Genomic DNA, 24,154 nt, shown 5'->3' with positions numbered 1-24,154 from the left:
TGCTCTTTTGAGGGATTTGGAATGGGGTCAACTATGGGATTAAATTGGCAAGCCCACACCATGTGGTAGAGGTTAGCTATCTCTCCACAGTGTGGGCATTGCGGGGAGTATAGTGTAGGGTACCACTGGTGTAACTTAGCTGGTGTTGGATATGTATTAGTTTGTAGTCTCCTGAGAGTGTTCTCTTCCAACTTATTGAGGGATTTATGTGGTGTTGGGTACTCCTTCCTGGCTGTTCTGTATGGTGCGAGATTGTCAGCATACACTGCTAAAACAGTTAGGTTGCAGCACCCTTCACGGTCATCAGGGGGAGACGCCCGGTATAGAAGAGCTCGGGCATGCCTGTGAGCGGCTTCGTTTCCTCCTGGTAGTTCCAGGTGTCCGGGAAACCAGATGACTGAGGCTTGGCTGGGTGGATGCTTAGTCAGCAATGACAACCCTCACCTGTGAATTAATCCATTATTGAAGTTGCGACAGGCATTCTGGGAATCAGTGAGCACTTCGGCGTTGGGGTTAGATGCTATAGCTAATGCAATAGCTGCTTCCTCTGCGTGAGTGGGGTTGGATGTTTTCATCGAGGCGCAATTCACCATCGATCCTGAAGGCGTTGAGACCACAATATTCATCACACCATTCTTTTTTATAAGTAGGCTCGACTGTACAACCAAACTTTGCTATGGAGCCTGGTGAGGTCCTTTTTAACAGCAAGTCTACTGTATATCCTGTATATCCTGTTTTAAAATGAATAATCAGCTAGCCTGTGTTTCGCCTTTAGTAACTTGTACTCTGTCCATTGGTGATAAATGGCTGCTGCTGGCTCTTTGTACGCAAGGGCATGTGACAGTGCTTTGCTGAGCCTACACCTTAGCCGTAGCAACGTTCCTGTCAACTTGCTAGTTGGTGGCGTTAATGACCTTACATTGAAGTAAAGAGCACATTGTTTTATACTTCCTTAGCACTCCCCAGGAAGCCAGACTCATCACTGGAATTGAGGCAACTTCAGCTGATGAGGTAAGTGACAGAAGATCTGGTTCCCTTTCACTTGCCTCACCATTGATTCTTGCTTTCTTTTTCTTTTTTATTAAGCATTTGAAATAGCGAGGTTTCATGCATGTGAGAGGCACTAAGATCAATAGCCAGCATCGCCTCTACTGGCTTGTAGCGAATACACCTCTGGTAAAACAGTGAGCATTAAGCATTGCACAAATCCTTGAGGGAGAGTGCCAGCTGTGATAAAATCAAAGGAAAGTACCCAAATGAAGACTGCAGAATACAAAGGAAAAGTTTTGTGCTGAAGTGGTCGGCGCTGAATTTATGAAGTCAGTGCTTTCCTCTATGTTTCCTGCCTTCTGTCTTTGTTGTCTTGTGCTGCTCCTTCAAGATGTTCAACCAATACCACCTTGTCCAAATGTTGATTCTTCTATGAAAAACCTGCATTGGAGCCTGCAGGTTTTTGTTATTGCACTTGCACAGCTGCAGGTGCAGCTGTGCAAGTGGTTGTCACATATTTATCTTTGTGATGGGTCACATGATTCATATCGAGATGATCTGTCTGTGCACACTCCTTCTATGAAGGGTTTTAAATTGGGCATGTTGGTACCTTTTGAAACATATTCGTAGGAGCACTGAATGACAGGACAAGGAAAGACAACACAAGGGTGCAGACTAACATACAGTTTTCAGTATATATGCTCCTTCAAATAAAAACTCATTACCCTGCACCCTTATGTTGTCTTTCCTTGTCCCATCGTTTAGTGCTCCTCTAAGTAAGTTTCCTTCGATTACTTTTTTTTGTGTGCTGATGTATTCGTGCACAGCGAAACCTTGTTACTACAAACACCACATTGACGAACTTTTCAGATAAACCAACTTTTCAGAAATCCCCTGCTGCCGGCTTACATTTTAAATGTAAAAATATTTCAGTACTATGAACTTCAACATGCTGAACTTTTCAGAATAACAATCTTATTCAATTTCTGTCTCCTGTTAACATCACCTAAGTACTGCGAATTAATATGTATTTCAAAATCTGTGGATTCTTAGATTTCCATGTATCCTTCACGGCAGCCATAACAGTGGTCTAGCAGACTTCAAGTTGCAGAAAGCAGATGCCACGGCACGTGGGTTTAGAAAACCTGAGACAGCACTGGAGGAGAAAAATGTGGGTGGGAATTTTAGTGTTGTTTTTTTATTGCGGAGGAGACAATGCATAAGGTATTCTGAGCACATGCTTTATCCAAACAAGTGTCGCCTAGCAACGGGTACACATCTCTTCCTCCTTTTCCTGTTATTTCTGGGCACACCTCTTCATTATTTCATGCTTCTTTCTGTGGCCTAACCAGCTACACGCAGATAAATGTAACCTCCATGCTCGTAGAGATGCCACACGGTTGTACTTTTTAAACGGTGTCGTTTACATGCGCTTGCACTTTGGAATAGTTGAGACAGTTGCATTGTACGTGGGAAGAAATGTGAAAAAGAAACAAACAAACATTACACTTTAGAGGCAACATGGAACTTCCTCTTTGTCGGTGGTTTTCTCGGCATCAGTTTCTCTCGAGTACACACCACTCTTACTATATGGTGCTTTGGGAAAATAACAACAGCATGGAACAAGAGCCAACAGCGATGTTTTCGTGGATAGCTCATACAGTGACAACTGATGGGTTGATGGGTGGAATGGGTAATTTTGGGGGTTTCACTCTAACAACCTTTCAGAATAACGAATAATTTGCTGCAGTCCCCTGAAGTTCGTTATATCGAGATTTCACTGTATGACTGCATTCCTAGACTCTGTGGGGAGCACACATGCCCATTTCGTCCCGTGTACTCACGTCATCCCATTCTCCTTTGCTCTTGTGACGTGCATACCCTTCCCTCCCCCCTCCCCCTCCTCCCCGGCTCACACAAAAAGGAAAGGTATCCGACAGGTGAGGAGGACATTCCCCTCCCAAGAGGTAATAAGGTATGAAAGCACGTATGCCACCGCGTGAGACCCTCGCTCTCGGGCACCCAACCTCTAACCTGCCAGATTGATATACCTACTGCAACCCGTGAGTGCCCTCGTTTGCCTCACTATCCCAGGCAACGAGGCAAGCCTATTTATTACTTATTACAGAGTGGACTTTCCTCTGCCAGTGTCCCTTATTGCTTGTAGCAATAAATGTTGTTAGAGCTTACACCACTGGTTGCCTTATTTGTTCGAACCCGACTTAGCTGCGATTACACGCGCTACTGGTTGGGGAGTACTAATGGTACGACTGTGTATGGCTAGATCTGGATCTTGCCTTCAGCCCTAGCTTAACACCGAGCATACTTCCCACAACTCGTGACACAGCCCTGGCTATTTGTTTTGAACAACTGTGGCTCCTGATTGCATAATTTGATGTCATTACACACCACACTGGCATTTTATAGCAGCTCGAGTACAACATTTACTTGTAATAATTTGCACAAGACTGGTCCCCAAAACCAAAATGCTATGATGAGTGAACTCCATAGTGACATGTTGAGCACAGCACCTGCTGTGATCTGTAGTATTAAGTTATGTGGGAACTTTCACCTGTCAGAGCTTCTTTGCTTTCTAGGGGGACTGCTTAAACGACTCCATTTTAAAGGTTCACCGGAACACCTTCCAAACATAGTATTAGAATGTCGCCAATCACTAGAGCCAAACATTTTTCACCTGCATGATTATTTATTTATTTATTTATTTATTTATTTATTTATTTATTTACTTGTTTGTTTGTTTGTTTGTTTGTTTGTTTGTTTGTTTGTTTGTTTGTTTACTGCAATCCTATATAGGGATTTTAGCAGGGTGGGACTTAACAGTCGAGAGTGATAAAAATGAAAAAGTTTTGGCAGGTATACAATATTTAGCAAAAACATAAATAAAATTGCACAAGTTTGAGTGTTACAGGTTATACAATATATAATGCAATACAATATCTAACGCTTGAAAAATAAAATGCAAGAAAACCATAAAATAATTCAGTGGATCATTATAGATACAACACAAATATTTTAAAAGAGATAATTGTAGGATATACTAGTCAAATTGTGAACAATGTCAATGTTAACAGTGAACAACGGCAAAACTTGAAGCTCAGTGAGCTCTTGAGCGTACTGGGCCGAAACCAGGTGGCGTAGAGTCGCGGGCACGAGACAGTAGGAAACTGTGTAGAGTATCATAGAGCAATGCCTCCTCTACTAGATGCCTGCCGCATGGTCCGGTGAACTCGGTTCCGTGCCCTCTCCCTTTTCTTGTCTCCACAAAATAAAGCCCCTTGATAATTTGAAAGTCGCGACACTCTCCTCCTCGCGGCGCTTTCCTCCTTGATTTTCCTCACCTGCTGTTCTCCTCGCCTGCCGGCTGTGCACGGCACGCTTTTTCTCCTGGGCTCCCGCGGACGGGCCAGTTGTGCGCCCCAGTGGTGATGAAAGATTTGAGAAACGCTGAAGGCAAAGTTTATAAGGAGGTCGGTATTTTGTTAAAGCCATATGAACAGGGTATACTGACGTAAAAGGCGCTTTGAGGTGAATTCTATACTCCAGACAATTTTTCTGCCACATGATGACATGCTTTGCTTAGTGCGTCTGATCTAGTATTGCTTGTGGCACATCCCTTTGTGCGGCTTATAAAGTTGTGCAGGGTGATGTGGGCTGGACAAGTTTTGAAGTGAGGGAAGCTCGCAGTAAAATTGATTATGAAGAAAGACTGGGAAATATGGAAGAAAGTAAATGGGCTAGGAGAGTGTTGACGTATCTGTACAGAAAAAACATTGATTCACAGTGGAGGAAAAGAACTAGGAAACTTACCAGCAAGTATGCGGCCTGTAGGGTGAGCAACACAGCAACAAAGAATGTCAAGCGGAAAGCCAGAGAGACTGAAATAACCTTCCGGGTGGTGGCAATGGAAAAGAAACCTGCCATGAGTAACCACTTAAGAGGAAAAAATGAAATCAGGAAAGAAACAATTTATGATAACTCAAAGGGAAGCTCATTGCTTTTTGAAGCGAGATCAGGATGCCTTAGAACACGCACCTATAAAGCAAGATATAAGAAGGAAGAAAAAGCATATGCATGGCTGTGGTAAAGCTAGAAAAACGATGGAGCATGTTTTATTAGAATGTGAATACATCTGCCCAGCGGTCAATTTAGGCACCACTGGCCTCCCTGAAACCCCTGGGTTCAGCGACAGCAGGGGGAAAGTAAACATGTCTGCAATACGGGGGGGGGGCGATTAGTAAGAGGCGATCGGAAGATTGGTGGAAGAAAAGTAGGGAAACAAAAAAAAAACGGAGACATACAGAAACAAAGTTCACAATAGGAGGTAAGAAAATTTAATTATGAGAATTCATCATAGCAATTTTTTTTTTTTCAGTGCAACCCACCACCCCATTCCAAAGGGGACACTCATAACATCCATCCATCTATTAAATGCCCAAAACATTTGCTGAGAGATCAGCCACATTGACCCAAAGATCCGTGACACATCACTTCCCCCTAGAAAAAAAGGAGAGACGTAGGAATCCTATTTATGTAACACAAAAGTACACAACCTAGTTATACAGACCACCTTTGCACTGTAAACGTGAACGTTGTACATTATAAAGACACTGAACACTTTTGGCATGCAATAACACATGCGTAAGATCAACTAGTAACAATACAATGGAATGCTTTCGTGCAAAGTAACGATTTGATACACGACCATTAAGACTCTTGTAGAAATTTGTGCAATATAATATAGCAACCTTATACAATGGTTATCACAGGTATGCCTGCATGAACGTATTCATTTTTTATTAATATAGTAGGTTGGTTTCAGACTGTGCAATGCTCTGAACAGAATTCAGGCTGCAACTTATGTAATGCAATGAGCATGCATATGACCCATTTAAGTAGAATTTATCAAGCAATATAGTATTCACGTTACATGACATGGTGCTCCCTCGCACACTGGAATATGGAGAAAACATATAAAAATATTGCAAAGTATTGCAAAAATAACGAAATATATGCAAGGAATAGCATATATGTATACAGTCTATGCTCATTACAACGGACCCGTGTACAACAAACTTTTGGATATAACGTACCATACTTCAGCCTTAGTTTGTTCTACCTATTTTATTAATACAACAGAGTTTGCTTTTAATAGGCCACGGTACAACGGACTATTGGCTACGGCGGACAAAATTCGCAACAATTTTTTTCTCGAAATCGGGTGTATAAAACATACTTTCGCTGTGTCGACACGCACTGACAACTGACTTGCGAGGGTCAGGCAACGATCACAACTCAACATCGCGCGCGCGAGGGAGGAAGGCGGGGCGGAAATGCGCTGCAGGAGGGGGGGGGGGATAAGCGAGAGAGAGGGGAGTTCTACTCCGGCGGCTGCTGTATATGACGCGGCCGTCGTATCTTGAAAGCGATCTGCAATGTGGACAAAGCGCATGCCTGCATGGGCCTCATCTTCAAAGCAGTCTGCGGTGTAGACAAAGTGCACCCAGTGCTGGTAGCTTCGTATGCACTCTGCTTTTGACGTTTAGTTCATGTTGAAACGAGGGACAGCACGAAAGTGAATTCGCTCACTGCTGCTGCCACGCTTGCTTAATTTGCTATCGCAATCGGTGCTTCATCTTTTGGGTGAAACTGCAACCTTTTTTTTTTTTTGTTTGTTTTTTACTTTAGACATTTGTCACTCACTCTTTGCAAACAGGTTGTGAGACATCGCAATGAAAGTTTCAGAAGTGAGGTGTTTCGTATATTACGGACTTCGGATGAAACGGACATTTTTTGTCGGATTATCAGGGTCCATTGTAACGAGAGTCGACTGTATTAAGGTATGTAGTCCTTAAAGGGCCCCTCACCAGGCCTGGCCATTTTGAAGTGCAGCGCATACAATGCACGCTAACGATCGTGCCTGCTAAGTATTACATCACTACACACCATGGAAAGAGCTGAAATTTCAAACCAAATGCTGTTTGCCCTTCTCCTCACGGGCTCCGCGCTCCCATCCAGAGAGGTGATATATATGCGCAAGTGTGCCTACGTACATGTATATTCTGCGATGTCGCTCATAGTGACATGTCACTTCTAGAATTATTAAAGTCAATGTCTGTTATTTGTTTAATCTGTTGCTTCAATAGACAAATTAAAGTTTAGAGAAATAATAAAACACAAACCTAATGTCTGTGTGTTTTTGTTTTGCTTCGTACTGTGCAGGAGAGATTTACTTCCGTTTAATCTGTTTGTTGCCATATCACTCAATTGCGCACATAGACAATGAAACTTAAGTCATTTTTTACTGTGTTCCAGTGCCCGATCATGCTCTGTGATTTGCTTGTGTCTGCCTCAGTATTCGTGTAGCATTGACTTATACCGCTAGATCATGCCCTGTGGTCCGCTTGTGTCTGTCTCAGAGTTTTTGTAGCACTGACTTATACCACTAGTCAAGTGTTCGCATGCAAAGCACACAAAATTGTGCGCTGCGCGAAACGAGCCAAACTCAACAGCTTGTGCATGACACCATCAGCGGAAGTGTGCCATTGTGGGGTCCGAGGTACCTTCCTGCACCTTGTTCCCCCAGCTTGCAGATTGTGCTTAGCTCGATCTTCGGGTGCTGCCACCATAACGGCAATATAGCTGACACGGTTAGCGCGCCTGAGTTAATTTCCCACGCAAAGCATGCTTCTCCCTCTTGGGGTTGAGTCACTGCGCGAGTGTCACCGGGACGCGCCCTAATTGGCCTCCTGAGTGGAAGTCCCTGGGCGCCCTCTCCATCTGAACTCTCTTCCGCTGAGTGCTTCATCACCGGGGCAGATGCTCACAGGGCCTCAACAAGATGGTTATATGGGGCCTTTGCTCCCATGACTAAATTCTCATTCATGCGCTTGGTGGCAGCCTTAGCACAGTGGGTGCACATACTCGATCGGTCTTGCAGTGAGCCTTTGCCCATAACCGGAGCCTTCTCTGTGCCTTCTCTGGAGCCTTCTCTGTGCTGCGTCAGAGAGTTGGTAAACCCTGCTGTAGTGTCCTTGTGTGTTGCAGAGTGGAGGAGCGTTCTGCCCTTTCCTGACCATCACTCATAGGGTGAGCCTTGTGCAACCCAATCTCCACACCCTGCAGCAAAAAAAGGGAGAAAAGAAAAAACAGAAGGCGGAGCCTACAACTCATGAATTGCGTGATCTTTGAGCTCCTGTATGGGAGAACGCAAGGAAGGTATTTCACCTGCTGAGGCTAGACGGGGCAAGTGGAGAGAGTGTTATGTAGGTTGTGACATTCGCCTCCTGAAATCATGGGTTCGCGGCACTGAAATATTTCTATCTATTAATGAACCACTTTGAAAAATTCTTACGGCAGAAAGCTTCCTAGAGGGCATGTAACAACTTCCAGCGTATAACTGAAATTTTCTATCTGGCCTGGTGAGGGGCTATTTAAAATGAGCCGGTCGCTTTCGGCTGTGTTTGGGATGAGGGCGTGCAGGACGTATGGATGAACTTGTGTTCACTGCTGGAGCCTTAACTGACTCGGAAACATCAGCAGAATTTGAGCCTTGGGGCTCACCTAAGTGTTTTTCCACAAGGTTTGGGAGCGAATGCAGTACCATATCTGAGGTAGTAGAGCATGACAGCTAGGATAGATGCCCATCAGGCGTGATTGAAGACAATGCATTAGGGCTGGGCACTTCAGGCATTTGTTGTGAAGGTGCCAGCCTGTCTGCTCAGTTACACACTCCTGAGTGAACTTCAGCCATTTGTTGAGTAGGTGCCTGTACTGAACTTCGCGGTTCAGTTATGCACTCCTGAGTGAGTTGAAGGAGTGAAGCATGTTGGCTGGGCACATTAGCCAGTATTTGACAGCATGCCCGATCTTTTCCCCCCTTGAAAGGAGACGATTGCATGGCTGGTATCCAAAGATGTACTAAGGTCACCAGTTGTCGTATCGCCGGCGACTGTGGCATATACGCTGTCAGGTAAACAAAGGGGTGCACTCGTGCAGAGCATGCTAGCATTAAATCAGACCAAGCTGCAAGTTGGGAATGAACTGATTTTAATAAACACAAACTGTGTATATATGGAGCTCCGTGACATCACGCTACATGGTTGCGTGGCTGGTAGAGGCACGCTGCACCATTTCCTTAAACACCCAAAACATTGACTTAGAGATCAGCCACATTGACCCAGAGATCTGCAACACCACAGTATAGGCGTAGTGTGTGCCGGTGGACGTGCCACTGGTGGCGGCCTTGCAAACTGCACTCGAGGAAGGAGGCAGCCGCGCACCGTAGTTTTCTGCATCGTTGATCATGCTTCTCTGTATTATTCACGTTTTCAGAGCTAAATGAGCGACACCCTTTGCATGTTTGTGGTGGCCAAAGCTTCAAGGAATGTTGGAGAATTGTTGCACGGTGGGGTGCTCAAATATCGGCAAAAACATTCCGGTGATACGGTTCTAATCATTCCCCGCAAAGCCTCATCAGCAAGAACAGCGGTAGCAATGGATCACTGCCGTCTGCCTGTAAATTTCCTGTTCTCGTGCTTTCTTTTGTTCGTCGTCAGTGCAGCATGCGGTTTAAAGGAATTTCGCAAAAGTTCTGAATGCTGCTTCCTGCTTCTACCATTTGCAGCTTCCTTACCGCGTTGCGCTAGCTTGGTAGCCCGACTGCTTGAGTGCATCGTGTTGTATGTTAAAGCATCTCAGAAGCTTGCAAGAACTGAAATTGTTGGTTTTATGTGGCCCGGTAAATTCTCGCATCAGCTGTCATGCTCTTCATGTTTTTGCATCTGTTTTATGCATGGCTTCGAGCTCGTTGAACTGTTGTTTGTTGCTTCATGCGCAGAACTGCTGTTGATTTTTTTTAGGTGCGAGGTTTTTCACCTTGCCTCATTTGTAATATGCCTAAATCATGCTGTGTCTTATGGGAATGATAACAGGCAAGCGCTTCTTTAACAGCGTCATTCTTTTTGCCCGAGCACATCTTAGATATTGTGGTTTCTTGAGAAATGTGTTAAGAAAATAGTTAGTTCAGGGCAAGAATCGCTAATAGTCGCAGTTTATGCTATTTCTGTTCCATTTATGAGCAGACTTACCACGCCTAGTGATTTGTTTGTTTCACAATGTGGTCCCTTTCTGCATGTGAATTTTGTATTCAACTGAATTCTTTCTTATTATGCTTACATCATGCAAAACTAAACCTGACCTTGCAGCCAGCGCCCATCTACTTTGGCTGATGCTGCTCTGCCTTAAATTATATCAAATGGCATCTCCCTCAATTAATATTCGAGAAAAAAAAAGAGAAAGAACTACTGAAAAGTTGGTCAGACTTTAGCTTTGTACGTTTCCAAGCAGCTCCTTCAGGGAATATAAAATTGCGAAAACAGCACCAGGAACGGCAGTTTGTCAGCATATGCAGCAGAATTGCATCGGCGGTACAGCACTAACTCACACTCTTACCCCCAAATGCAGAGATCTAACTTGGATTGGGCTTGGACTTGACTTGATGAAGTCAGCCCGAAGCAAGAGGCGGACTTCAAAATGCCCAAGTCGGCTTTCGCGTTTCATAGACATTCAAGCTGACTTGCTTCGTCAAGTCAAGACTGTGCTTCAATGCAAAAGCAGGTTGCTGGTCTGTGTTCAAGGTTAATAGAGGTTCATAAATTTATTAGTGTAAGGCACATTGTACAGCAAAAAAGTATGAATCTTTCCAAATTTCTACCAGGGCATAAGTGCTGAAGTATAGTTTGCGTAAATTTATTCCATCTGGCTACGTCCACCGCTACGATGGGCAGTGTTGCTTGCGGAAAGCGCGCGAAAGTGGTCTTCAAGTTTCGGTGTTTTGGCACGCTTTTTGAGTTGCAAGTGTCACTATTTTTTCAAGTCGCTGCTACACTTTTAGGAGACAGTGTATTTGAGTGCAAATCAATTTTATAGTCACATTTATTTTGGTTTTAGCTTATTTTTAACTAAGAGGTCTCATTGCGTGTTTGTATAACTGGCCATAGAGAAGCGAACGAAATGGTTGGTTCGTATGGTGGTCTTTCAACGGCTTTTGTTCTCGATTGCCGCAAGGTGTTCATGCGCCGTCTGGGCCAGCAACCGCATTCAAGAGGCCGAGACGAGGCATACGGTTGGTTTCTGAGGGAGCTCGTGCATCCCTTTTCGCCTATAGGCATTCCAGCAGAAAGGTGACGGCCCTTGTTCTGGTCGGGCTACGTGACCCTTGAAGAAAAGGCCAACCTATTTGAATGCACTAGGTCGGAGTCATAAACAAGAAAAAAAAACTGCAACATGTGCTGCGAACGAGGAGTACCGAGCGCTCTAGAGTCCCCTGTCCGGACCCGTATGGGTGACACACCCGATAAAAAAACAAAATAAATAAATAAAATGACACGTGCAAACGATTTGTCTACTTCACATGGAGGGTTTGTCGAGAACAATGAGAGGGAAAGTGTGGCACAGTCGTAGTCATCGCAAATTGGCAGCGCGTGTCATCTGCTAGGAAAGTTTCGTCTGTTAGGAAAACAAGTTTTGGGGCTCGCGCGACGGGCGGCGCGCCACATTTGGTGCGAAATTGCTGTCCTGTCGACAGGCTTTGACGCTGAAATGTCGCACTCACGTACACTCTCCTCCCAAGAGAATACACCACAACGCAAGACGGCAGCCCGTGTTACAGAAGACGAAAAGAGCCTGCTGGCGACACTCGTGAACGACTACAAGCATATTGTGGAATGCAAGAAAACTGATGTTGTGTCATTGACCAAGACGAATCAGACGTGGAAAGAAATAGCAAGACAATATACTGCCAACCACGGGATTACACGGCGCGATCACCTGCAACTGAAAAAATGCTGGACCAACCTGAAGCAAAAGTCGAAGGAGGAAGCTGCGGAAGAAAAGCGAGAGCGCCACAAAACTGGTAAGCGCACATGTTCTGCATGACTGGCTCATTTGGGCTACCTTTTATTATGCTCATGTGTATATTTCGTATTCCGGGGATGAGTGCGTGACAGTTCGGCATACTGAGCGTAAATATGGTCGTGAGCGCTAATAACTGGTGATGGCATATGTAGTCATTGCAGAGGAGAAAATACGCTCACCATCAATCTTTCCGCGACTGCGGGAAGCGCACCAGCATCGGGTGCAGGCGCTTCGCGATGAGCAGAGTCACCTTTCCAACTGCGCGGCACACTGTTGACTGAGGAATGCCGACCGGACCCCCGGTGACTGTTTGAAACGTGCCAGCGCCATAAAACATCACAGCCATCAGCAACTGCAGCATGGAAGGCACACAGGCTGTCCTCTGTTGTCCCCGCTTACATGGATAAGCAACATAGTGAGAAGTCGCATGGCGTTCTTTGTGAATCTGCAGCGACCGAGAAATTGTTCGTCATCGTACAGCTCCATCGGATTCCCTCAGTCACGTAGGGCGGGTCGCGGAATTTTCGGCAAGGGCTGCGCCTCTGAATATGCTGTATCCATGGCATGGCAAGCAAACTCGAAAGCAGCTAACCTCCGCGCAACGTCCGTTCGGGAGGCTGCCATGTTGGAATAACACACGAATTCAGTTTTAAGCTAGCCCGAGAGCAGACTTGAAACTTGGGCGGACTTCGACGCAGCCAAGTCGTTCGCAAGTCATCCGCAAGCTCGGGCACAATTTAGGACGCGCGGCGAAGCTGTCTTGAGTCTGCCAGAAGTCAAGTTTGAGCCAAGTTAGATCTCTGCATTCGGGGGTTATTAACCCATGCACTTGGTGACTTAGTTGACTAATGTATGCATTTCCATCAATAAATTCGCAATTACACTTCTTGAGGCGACTTTGACGACACTTAATCGGCAATGTCACATGCATTTATCGGCAGAAAGACCACTGCGGCACGTGCATACATCGCACCGTGTGGATTTGTTTGAGATATTTTTGAGCACTAACGACCTATGCCTATTATTGAGGTACAGAAGCAGTATTACGGCAAGGGTAGAATAAAAAAGAAAAAAAAAACGATTGAGACATCGCATTACTCAGCAAAACCTAGCGGCTAGTTAACAGGAGCTCCGCTTCATGTAAATGGGGTTCATTGCGTTTTTATGCGGGATGCACCTGGCATGTATGTGGACCGGGTTGTCGCAAACACCAGTAACATCATGTTCATGTGCGCTCCCATAGAGATCAGCGTCTTTCCTGCAGCTGTCACCGCAGAAGCACTCTGGCACTCAAACAAAGAAGAAATCGCAGCCACGAACTTCAACCATCCTTGCTGCAAAGGGTTGTCGTCTGCTACTGCTCCCGAGCGTACTGTGGAAGCGCCCACTAGGTGGCGCCTCTATAGGCACAACACATAGGACTATGCGTATAGCTGTCTAATAATTTGTTGTCAATGCTTCGCCTATTGGGAGGAACTGACTTTTTCTTGTACACTACTTTTGAGATTCACTTTTGAAATGAATCGGTCGAAATACCACTAATAAATGCTTAAATTATTGTCTACATTCTTTCATAAAAGATTTTGCTTCAAAGAATTCGTCAATTTTTGGTCAGATTTTACTATAATAGCGTGGCATGGAAAGGGTTAAATACTAGCCTTGAAGAGTGTGTATCCTGCGTAACAAATTACCTAAGCTGCAATAAGTGTATTGAGCAGTGTACGGGGGATTTTTATTGTGATAGCAATTACATGGACACTTCAGGTGAATTTTCACCGTCGGCGTGATATTCCGTATCAAATCGAAGTGCGATAACATGACGACCGCATGCTGTAGGTGCGAGGGTCAGCCGAGAGGGATGGTGGCTTGATGCGCGGTGTCGGTGGCAAGGGAAGGAGGAAGGGAGGATGCATGCCGTCTACTCACGCGCTCAAGAAGGGGAGCGTGGGGGATGTGTGCACGATAGGAGGAGGGGGCAGGTTAGTGTGCATCTCCTCTTCTACTCTGGCTGCAGTAGTGCGGCCACTATCTTTTAGGTGATCTGTGGTGAATTCGAAGGCTAGGAGGCCTCACATAGGTGATGGCTGAGCATGCGCTGTGTTCTCACACGCCTAGTTTGCATTGAAGCAACAGGCAGCATGAGCAGTATTTCACTCATCACTGCTGCTGCTTTTCATCATGCCAGCATTGTGACACTGAGTGTCCGCGGTCATGAGTAAGATGTGTTTGTGTTTGCCTATGTGCACTTGCCAACATGCTTATTAATTTAGTTAGGAAGCAAATGTTTACAGCAATTTATAAAGCTGATAAAACTATTAACTTTACGTCGTATAGTTGTCAAATAATTTGCTTTCATTATCAATGCTTCGCCTTTCAGGCAAAACTGCAAAAAAATGTTTTTAGCACAGGCTGACATACTAAGATGATGCTGTGCAGGGACTAAGTAGTCCTGTGTGTGCTAGTGAAAGCCCTGAGGAGTATGTGACAATATCCTGAAGCTTTTAATTACTAAAGTTCGAAAGAGTAGAACAGGCAGGCATGAGAGCAGTCTATGGATGTTTCTAACAATCTTCATACAAGTTTGTCGATACTCGAGTGACCTCAGTGAATACCCCATCATCAGCTAAATATTTATTATACCTATAATTTAAGGTGCCAAAAAACAACACACAGCACACAAGAGAGGCAACGAGACAGGCGCCTTAAATATAGGTATAATGAATCAATACCAACTTGCCCGACAAGAAGTTCTCATCAGCTAGATATTGCAGTTAGAAATTGATGCAGACTATTAGGGGTGCAATCTCAGTTCTAAAGTTTCATTAAAGTTGCCGTTAAAGTTTCTTTAATGTATACGACAGTTTCCTCTCATGTTATGTGATCTTTGCTGAAATAAACTCCCCGGTGGTGCAGGCATGAGATGCTACACTTTGTGCACATGGTCCAGTCGTACGTGGGCAGTCAAGTCATGCAGGCATCGCTTGCAGAGCTACGTGCCGAACTCAACAAAGAGGCGCAGTCTGTTGATGACCTCCGCAATGCCCACTTTGCCTTCCTCAAGCGGCTCAGCCAGCGGTAAGAACACAGTAATCCACAGAATATGGCTTAGTTTTCTTTGCTGTTCATGCAAACTGCTGCCGTGCATTTTTTTTTTTTTTTTTTGAGACTACAAGTTTTTGGGGATTTTGTAGCAACTCAGATAAGTTTATTGCTTTTGTGGATCATGTGTGTATTTTCTTGCAAAGTTAAGATTATTTGGTGCTATCTTATGACAAGCTGAGCTTGATATGGCATTGCTGGCAACCACCTTTTTCTAGGTCATGTTAGCAAGGGAGGCAGTTAAGGTGATGACTTTTGTGATTCTGTCACATGTCGCCTAATTGGAAATAAATTAAAGGCAGCAGTCAGGAGCAACAGTGATGAGGTCTCCATGGCATGAGCATAAAAAAAAGAAGCTTGGATGAGCTTCCAGTCTTATCCTGAAAGTAGGCTAAGCTTGTTGGCCCATATGGCAACCATGCCGCCTGTGACATCAGCCCAACTTCTGTGTCACCCTATTCAAGTCACCACGAGCACATATGGTCATTTTAATTTCAAATAAGGCCATGCAAGCCTCTTTGGAATAATGTTAGTGTAAGGTAGCCATAACAAGTCTACAGTGTATTTTATTTCTTACTAGAGTTTGATATCTTTTACAGCTCATTCTGTGACAACGGTTGTTTCTTAGGTCTCCTTCATTCATGTCTGACCCCCAAGCATCAGTGTCGTTCCTTGACTCCTTCTATGTATCTTTAGCTGAAACTTCCAACAGCAGCACTTGTTTCATTACATTTAGCATTATGATCATAAGCTCTTAATTTTCTTGGTTGTGTAAAGAGCCTCTTCACACTAAAATTCAGGCAAGTGTGAACAAGCAGTGGCAAAATTGGGCAAACTAAAGGATGATTATCAACCTTCATTTCTTGCGCACAATGCCAGTGCAGCAAATTTCCACCCATTCTATCTCTCTCTTTTTCTTCACATTTACTATCCCTGCTTTGTTGACTTTTTGTCAAACACGAAAATGCTCATTCAACATTAAAAAAAAAAACTAGGCCCAGAGTGTCAAACCAAAACTTTATTTCATGAAGATATTTCCAGTTCAGTGAAAACAGTGAAGTTCCACTTCAACTCTTGAGTAAAAAAAATATATAATGGTTGAAACAAGCACATACCCGGGGGGGGCTGCACCCCCCCCCCTGAAATTAAGCTGCATATCCCCCCCCTCCCTGCCCATGCCACCAATCCTCACACACATTCCTAAAGCACCGCCAAGTCAATGTTGAGATTTGACAGCTGTTCGGTGGTCAACTTTTTGCTGCTTTTTTCACTCCTTTTGGATGACGGTATTTATCAGCATCTCCTGGGGTGTGAAGGTCAGTTTTCTCATCGATTCGTTGCATGCACAATTAACTCAAGATGCGTTCAGTTGTCACCATCTATTCAATGGTCACGCGCATGGCTGTTGCTTCGTTGGTTCAACCTACTTTGTTTATACTGATCCAGGGACCTGGAAAGGAATTCGGTTAGTAGTCAGCTGGTCTGTATGCTTGAGGAACGAGTTGCAGCCAGAGAAAATGCCAGTTGAGTTTAATTTTTCCTTTTGCTTCATTATTTCCTCGAGTGACGGCTCGCCGCGATGCTGGCAGATCCTTGGAACCATATACCCGCGATATTGGTTAGATAAGGTGGAAAATAAAATAATGCGAAACAGCTTCCATGATCAAACCCTGCAATAACCGTTAAACCCATAAGCAATATGACTGTCACCCGTTACCGTGTCTGGTTTTTCCTAATTGTACAGCAATTTTTGTGCAAAATTGGCAACTGGAAATAAGAGTCGCAAGGAGTTGAGAAATTAAGCCTAGAACAACAGCCAAACAGGAAGGAAAAGCGAAAATTAACCAATTTAACCATTGTTTATGAAAATATTTATAGATCAACATCTCTTTGTTTAAAAAGGAAATAGAGAAAACGCTGCCGGAAGTGGAGAACAATTTTGTGTATTTTGAACGACACTTTTCCAGTTATCAGTCGAGCCGACTGATGTGGCCACTTCTCTGCTGTGCTTATGTAGGTGTTTCTCTAACCTTCCGCAGTGGGCGCAGTACATCCAGAACCGCAGCATCCTGCGCTCTACGCGGTTGTACGGGACTGGCGGCCATGCATCATTACGCAACTTTCCTAATAACAATACGAGTCGGTTTTGGCACTTTATTTGGTAGAGCAGTAAACGAGTGATCCAAAAGAACTGTGATGGTTCCGCAAATATATATTTCTCTATAATTCCTCCAGAGCTAATTTAAAAAAAAACATTATAGTCGGATACAACTTAAGTCTGCAGTGAAGCCCCGCACATGCCCTCATAACCACCAGCCACTGTTCCTCCGCGAGGCTGCAAATAATTCGTACTTTAAACTTTTCCTGTTACTCAAATAAGGCAGTAACCATGAAAATAAAATTATTAGCCCATAACCTTATACGTTTTCCCTCTTCTATTATAGTGGAATGGCGGAAGCCTAATTCTTTATTGAAGTGAAATAAAATGCTTGCTTCGCAGCAACTATTGTCAAGTTTCACTTCAGTTGGCAGTGAAATTTCATGAGTAAAACGGGCACAGCAGTGAAATGAACTGTATCGCAGACTTTTGAAGATTCAATTAATTATGGAGTTTTATGGTGCCAAAACCACGATCTGATAATGAGGCACGCCGTAGTGGGGGACTCCGGAAATTGGGACCACCTGGGGTTCTTTAACTTGCGCCTAAATCTAAGTAGACGGGTGTCTTCGCATTTTGTCCCCATCGAAATGCGGCCGCCGTGGCCGGGATTCGGTCTCTCGACCTCGCGCTTAGCAGCCCAGCACTATAGCCACTAAGCAACCACGGCGAGTAGACTTTTGAAAAATGAAATGCTCAGACTCCATACGTTTTGTCCATGTTTGTTGCACACCTCATTGCTTCCGTCCCTGAAAACACTCAAGAAGAGCAGACACTCCGGAGCTATCAAGTATGACACCATCTTGAAAAGGCTGCATGTCGACGATTTTGTTTGCTTCTGTGATTGGCTGGCGGAGTAACACAACCCCACACGGTCCGCGTGCGCCTTGGTTGCCAACTGCTGTTTTTTTAAGTTGCGTGCTACTATAGAAATCTACTATAGGGAGACGCCTTCGTCCTGCAGTGGACATAAGATTGGCTGATGATGTTGATAGAAATCTTTATTTTTCACTTTCCTTTGTTTACTTGTTCTTGGCAGTGTTCTTCCTGCGCTTCTTTACTGCGCAAGTCCATTCAACGTGGTTCCTTGTTTGCCAAGTAAAGAAGAGGTGTATCTCATAGGCGTACTACCTGTGAGATACACCTTATTTCATTTCTCTTTTGCAGGTTTACGGGACTTTATGGCAAATGGCGGGTGTTATTCACATTTGCACTAGTAAAGGTACCCCCCCCCTCATTTGCATAGAAAAGTTACTTTGGGTTGCCCCCCCCCCCCCCCCCCCCCCCCAAAAAAAAAATATCTTGGGTATGTGCCTGGGTTGAAACTGGTTTCAACCGGTCTGTGTTAGTTTGCATAACAGGAGAATTATTACAGGAAAACAGCATGAATTTCTACAAGAACTCAATGGTGCTCCTCTGCCAAACAGAAAAACTGAAGGAAAGGTACACATTCTGTCCTTCAGGCCACTAGTAGTCACAAAAAAAGCACTAGTTTCACCTGAAGGGTGAAGAATTGACAGAGATGGCAAGGTTTAGCGTTGCACTTGTGCTCTTTCATTTAAAGCCTCTGCTCTGGGATTCAGCCACAGGAATGTTTGCTCTGCAGTCCAGGAATTTCTTATGAAGTTCAACCAAATACCCTGTTAAATTTGTGTGCTTTTTTTTTGTCTATGTCAATTATTGATTATTGTTTCTTCTTACTATTATTGCTTTCATTTTAACCTCCTCCTCCTACACCTGCTCGAAATCCTTGAAAATCCTTGAATTTGGAAGGAGAAATTCAAGGGCACTTAAAGCGCAGAATAATGTTTGCGGGGTTACATCATGCATTCCAATATCGACCACCAACTAGCCCACCACTCCCTGTTAAATATCCAAGTAGGGGCTATCATGGACACTGTCTATGGGGAAAGTTTCCTAGATATTTTCCTTTGAGAGTGTCACTGAACAATTACAATGTGGCATCTCCACAGATACCAATGACAGGCTTGTTTAAATCACCGTTGTCATCATGGAGCTAGACAAAACTAGATCAAGCGGCCAAGCCATGCCACCATTTTGTTGCTTTTCTTGTTCGCACCACAGCCACCATGGCTGTATTTTTGAACCCTAGGCTCTGGAAATGTCTAGCAGAAAGTGAGATTCAGCCATTTGGCTTGAAAGGCACTCTAAAGAGAAACACTAAGTCAGTTTAGACTGATAGAGTATTCTTTGAAAACTCTATTTTCATTATTTTTGCCATAAGAAGTTGATTAGAAGAGAAAATGAAGGTCAGTTTTATTCGTTTTATTTCACGCCAATACCAGTATGTCAGTGTGATGCCATGGATTTCAGTGTTTTTCTGTGTTTGAGCAGCTGTTGGCTCAGTAAAGGTTCTTGAAACTTACAAGTTCAGACTTTTGGAACACAATGTAGTCTACATTTAACTATAAAAAATCAAGTAGGCCCAAGCAGACGCTGTCAAAATCTGTGACGTGTCACGGCAAGCTCCATACAGTAACTTCGAGGCGGTGTTACCACCCGTCTCATTCTTGCATCTTTTCTCGCTTACCAAGCATTTTCTCACAGTAAGAGCGGCATTTTTGATATTGTAGAAAGGTAATTTTCTAATACAAGTTAAATAAATTTTATTTTAGTGTCCCTTTAACTTGACAAGGATCTTTGGCTCTAGTCAGACATTACTAGCCATTATTTTTAATGACTTGCACAGCAACATAAAATCAGTGATAAAGCTTCACCCATCTGATGCCATCTATCTGCTAGGAAACTTCTATTTTCCTCTGATCGACCGGGTTAACTTATCTTCGTTCTGTAATACTATGACAGAATTTGTCAATTTAACCTTAGATTTTAACTTTTTCAGGTTGTTATGCAGCCTACGTGGGGTAATAATATCTTAGTTTAATCCTCGCAACAGCTCCTGAGGCAATTGATCAAATTGTGTCTATTAATGGCTTTAGCGATCATTCCTTAATGGAAATAACTCTCAACGTACCCTCATCTTTTACAGGTTTCGCTACTAAAAAAATACGCCATTATAATAAAGCCAATTTTAACATTATGAATTTGGAATTAGATATATTTTTTTCCCACATGCTGTTACCTTCATTTCGTAGTCTGTCAGTGGAGGAGAATTGGATACTGTTCAAGAATAAGATGTCTGCCTTGGTTAGCCAGTACGTCCCTCTCATTAAGATAACCAATGATAAATCTAACCTATGGTTCACCAGATCTGTGCTCTTACTGAGAAACAGGAAGAAGCGCCACTACGAAAGTGCTAAGCGCTTGCGCATGCAAGCAGCTTGGGACACGTACAAGGAAAGCTTAAAAATGTATTGTTCTGCCCCGTCTTCAGCTAAAGATAAATGCTTCACTCGTGACCTACCATCTCTTCTAAAATCTAATCCCAGAAAGTTCTGGTGCATTTTAAGCCCTCATCAGGACCACACTAACATTTTTTACACAACAATAATAACATTCCCATCACAGATAATCACTGTGCTTCTACTTTCAATACCTATTCTGTATGCTATATTCGCCATAGAAGATAAGCCTGATCTGCCGGAAGTATCGGAGCTAAACTACCAATACAGGTCACCAATATAAATAACAGTTGAAGGAGTTGCATGCCTGATAAATAACCTCAAGCTAACCACATCCTGTGGCATTGACGACATTAATTTTAAAATTGTGATAAACACCATCATAGCATCTAGTAAAATTCTGTCTCACATCTTCAGGCAATCTTTACAGACTGGCGTGCTGCCCCCAGACTGGAAGATAGCAAAGGTCATACCCATATTTAAGTCAGGTAATAAACACGCACTGAAAAACTACTGTTCAATATCATTAACATTATACGCTGCAAAACGCTAGAACATGTAATTACATTGAATATCTTGGAAGCCAACAAATTTTTCTTTTCTAATCAACACGGATTTCGGAGAAACTTTTCTTGTGAAACACAATTATTAGAATTAACAACTAATTTGCATTTTAAAATTATGGGTTTTACGTGCCAAAACCACTTTCTGATTATGAGGCACGCCGTAGTGGAGGACTCCGGAAATTTCGACCACCTGGGGTTCTTTAACGTGCACCTAAAGCTGAGTACATGCACAGGTGTTTTCGCATTTTTCCTCCATCGAAATGTGGCCGCCGTGAACTGATTTGCATACTAACGTGGAAGAGGGCCTGCAAACTGATTGTGCTTTTCTAGACTTTTAAAAAGCGTTTGACCTTGTAGCACATTGCCATTTGATTTTGAAATTATCTGCTCTTAAATTAGATCCTCTTACACTAACCTGGATTCGCAATTTCTGTTCTAATCGTCAGCAATTCACAGTATTTAATAATGTGTCCTCTCCTCTTTCGCATGCTACTTCACCATTCCATCATTCCTAACCTATCATTCCATCAAGTATGCCGATGATCATACAATCCTCCAAAAAGATTTAGAACCTACTTCTCTTTGGTGTAACTCTGAAGCTTAACGTTTCTGAATGCAAAATTATCTTTCTTAACCGCAAGCATACTAAATCTTCGTTTCTTTATCACATAGATAACATCACTGTTTTGCATGATACTCAATATAAACATCTTGGTGTTAACCTAACTTCAACTCTTTTGTGGTCAACACACATTGCATACATCTGTGTCAATGCTTCAAGATCATTAGGGTACATAAGACGCAAGTTACATAATTCTACTAAAGACATTTGTAAACTAGCTTTTCTAGCATTTGTTCGACCTCAGCTTGAATACACCACATCCGTCTGCTCTCCCCATGAGAAATACTTGATCAAAAAACTCGAATCTATTCAGAATAGGGCTGTGCGTATTATTTCACATTGTTATGACATAAACAAAAGCATAACACAAATTAAACTCAACCTCTCACTACAGCCCTTGCATGATTGTCATGATATAGCCCTGCTATCATTATTTCATAAATACATCCATAATACAGCACCATCAGTTCTGCCTCTTGAAACTCCTTATTATAGGTCACACCGGTTGTACAATAATTTCAATTTCATGTGCATCTACGGAAAGACTAATTCATTCAACTACACTCTTCCAAGAGCCATTCGCCTTTGGAACAACCTTCCTAATGTGATCGCTTATGAGAGTGATCAAGAAAATTTCTGGCGTCTTCCAACAACGCATTTTTCAAACTCTACATAACCTAACGTGTTACTTTTTCTTGCCTTTCCCGTTATTAGTGTGCTACTATCCCATAAGTACTGTTTTGTTATAGCCAAGTATGTCCCGCTTGCTCTGTAATTCTATTGATTATCATGCCACGTGTTTGCGCCACGCGCTTGGGCGACTAGCTCCCAGAAGAAGACGAGGACAGCCTGGCTCACAAGCTCGCGCCTTAGCCTTTGGTTGGTGCTGCGCTGCCCCTTCGACAACTCATACTTTAATGGCCTCTTTTAGAAGTCATCTATCAATTAAACGTGACATTCTTCTGGTGGAGGTGCGGCGTAATCTCGACCCATGCAACAGACCCCTCCTAGCAGCAGGAACACTAGACCAATACTGGAGCTCACGCCAGTACATCACACCAGCCGGAGAATCCAGGGATTGGCCCCTGAGTTTGAGCCTTCACCTGTGAGGACAACGACAACGACGGAAGGTATGGATGCTACATCCCATACTACCACAACTAACCCTGCGACGGCTGCTGTGGTGCCTTCTCATGCTGCAAAAACCACGCATGCCAAGTCCCTTCCATGGTGAGCTTCTTGAAGACATGGAAGACTGGCTGGCGGACTTCGAGCTCGCAGCAGAGTTCAATGGATGGGATGACGAATTGAAGCTACAAAACATCTACTTCAGCCTGTTGGACGGTGCTCGCCCATGGTTCTGGATCCGCAAAGGTGTTCTGACATAATGGCGTGAGTTCTATTGCAGCCTCTTGGACACCTATGCCAGCTCCGATTGCTGGGAACGAGCAGAATGGGCCCTCCAATCTCGCATTCAGAAACCCAGTGAGAGTGTGGCTATGTACGTGCAAGACATGGTGCGCCTCTTCAGGCGAGCTGACCCTACCATGTCTGAAGACAAGAAGCTGCATCACTTGATGCGAGGCGTGAAAGAGCAGCTTTTTGGTGGACTCGTTCATAGCCCGCCCAAAACGGTTGCAGAGTTTCTCACTGCAGCCGTTCCCATGGAGAAGGCCCTGCACCGGCGCTCGCACCAGTACAATCGGCAAGTGAATCTCTTCTCTGCTACCAGTGGAGTAAGAGCTCTCACAACTGACGTTGAGTCGCTTGGCGAGATTATTCGATCGATAGTCCATGACAAGCTGCAACAGGTACATCAGGTGCAGCAGCCTTCAGCCAACTTAATAGTTAGCGTCATGCGTGACGAAGTGCAGCATGCACTTGGTGTACCATGTTATGAAGTGTCACTTCAGGCTGCTCCACCACTTCAGGCCACTCCACCACTTCAGGCCACTCCACCGCTTCAGAAGTTAACAACTTCAACTGAACCACGACGCACAACATATGCTGACGTTTTAAGAGGCACCGTCCTGTCACCGGCGACACCTCCTACCGTGAGTGAATACCCGCGTGCGACTTATGCCGACGCATTCGGGCACCCTATTCCTGCACCAGCGCCGCTACCTGCTGTCACCCCGTATGCCATGCTTCAGTCAGCACAGGTGGTTCCTTATTTTGGAGAGGCTTGAGCAGCCGTACGTAAATCAGACATTTGGTGCATGCCCGACCGACGACCTCCTTGTTATCACTGTGGTGAGGCGGGTCATGTCTACCGAGAGTGCCAGTACCGCCGCCTTGGACTCCAGGGGTTTCCTGTTATTTCACCCTGACCCCGTTTCAGGCAACGGCCACCTGAGATTGAAGATTTTATCGGCCAACAGCGTGCGCCACCGTCATCAAGGCGCCAGTCGCAATCGCCGTCACCACGACCATTCTATTCTAGAGGTACAAGTCGGATGTC

The 24,154-nt window shown here is 44.1% G+C and overlaps 1 protein-coding gene across 4 annotated transcripts in view; it reads left to right on the top strand.

Annotated features, from left to right (window-relative positions):
- Window positions 1-24,154, top strand: part of Grip163 (gamma-tubulin complex component 6) — a 478,650-nt gene that overhangs the window by 438,771 nt on the left and 15,725 nt on the right. For 3 of the 4 annotated variants that reach the window (XM_055068412.2, XM_072284402.1, XM_050174613.3), the window contains 2 exons: window positions 957-1,011; window positions 14,839-15,000. In XM_055068412.2, coding sequence (XP_054924387.1) covers window positions 957-1,011; window positions 14,839-15,000 — 217 coding nt within the window. Of the gene's footprint in view, window positions 1-956; window positions 1,012-14,838; window positions 15,001-24,154 lie in introns of those variants that run through there. The other variant, XM_055068413.2, reaches the window with a different exon arrangement.

The sequence above is a fragment of the Dermacentor andersoni genome, chromosome 9 (assembly GCF_023375885.2).
Source record: "Dermacentor andersoni chromosome 9, qqDerAnde1_hic_scaffold, whole genome shotgun sequence".
Lineage (NCBI taxonomy): Eukaryota > Metazoa > Arthropoda > Arachnida > Ixodida > Ixodidae > Dermacentor > Dermacentor andersoni.
This window is presented reverse-complemented; position numbering and strand designations above follow the sequence as displayed.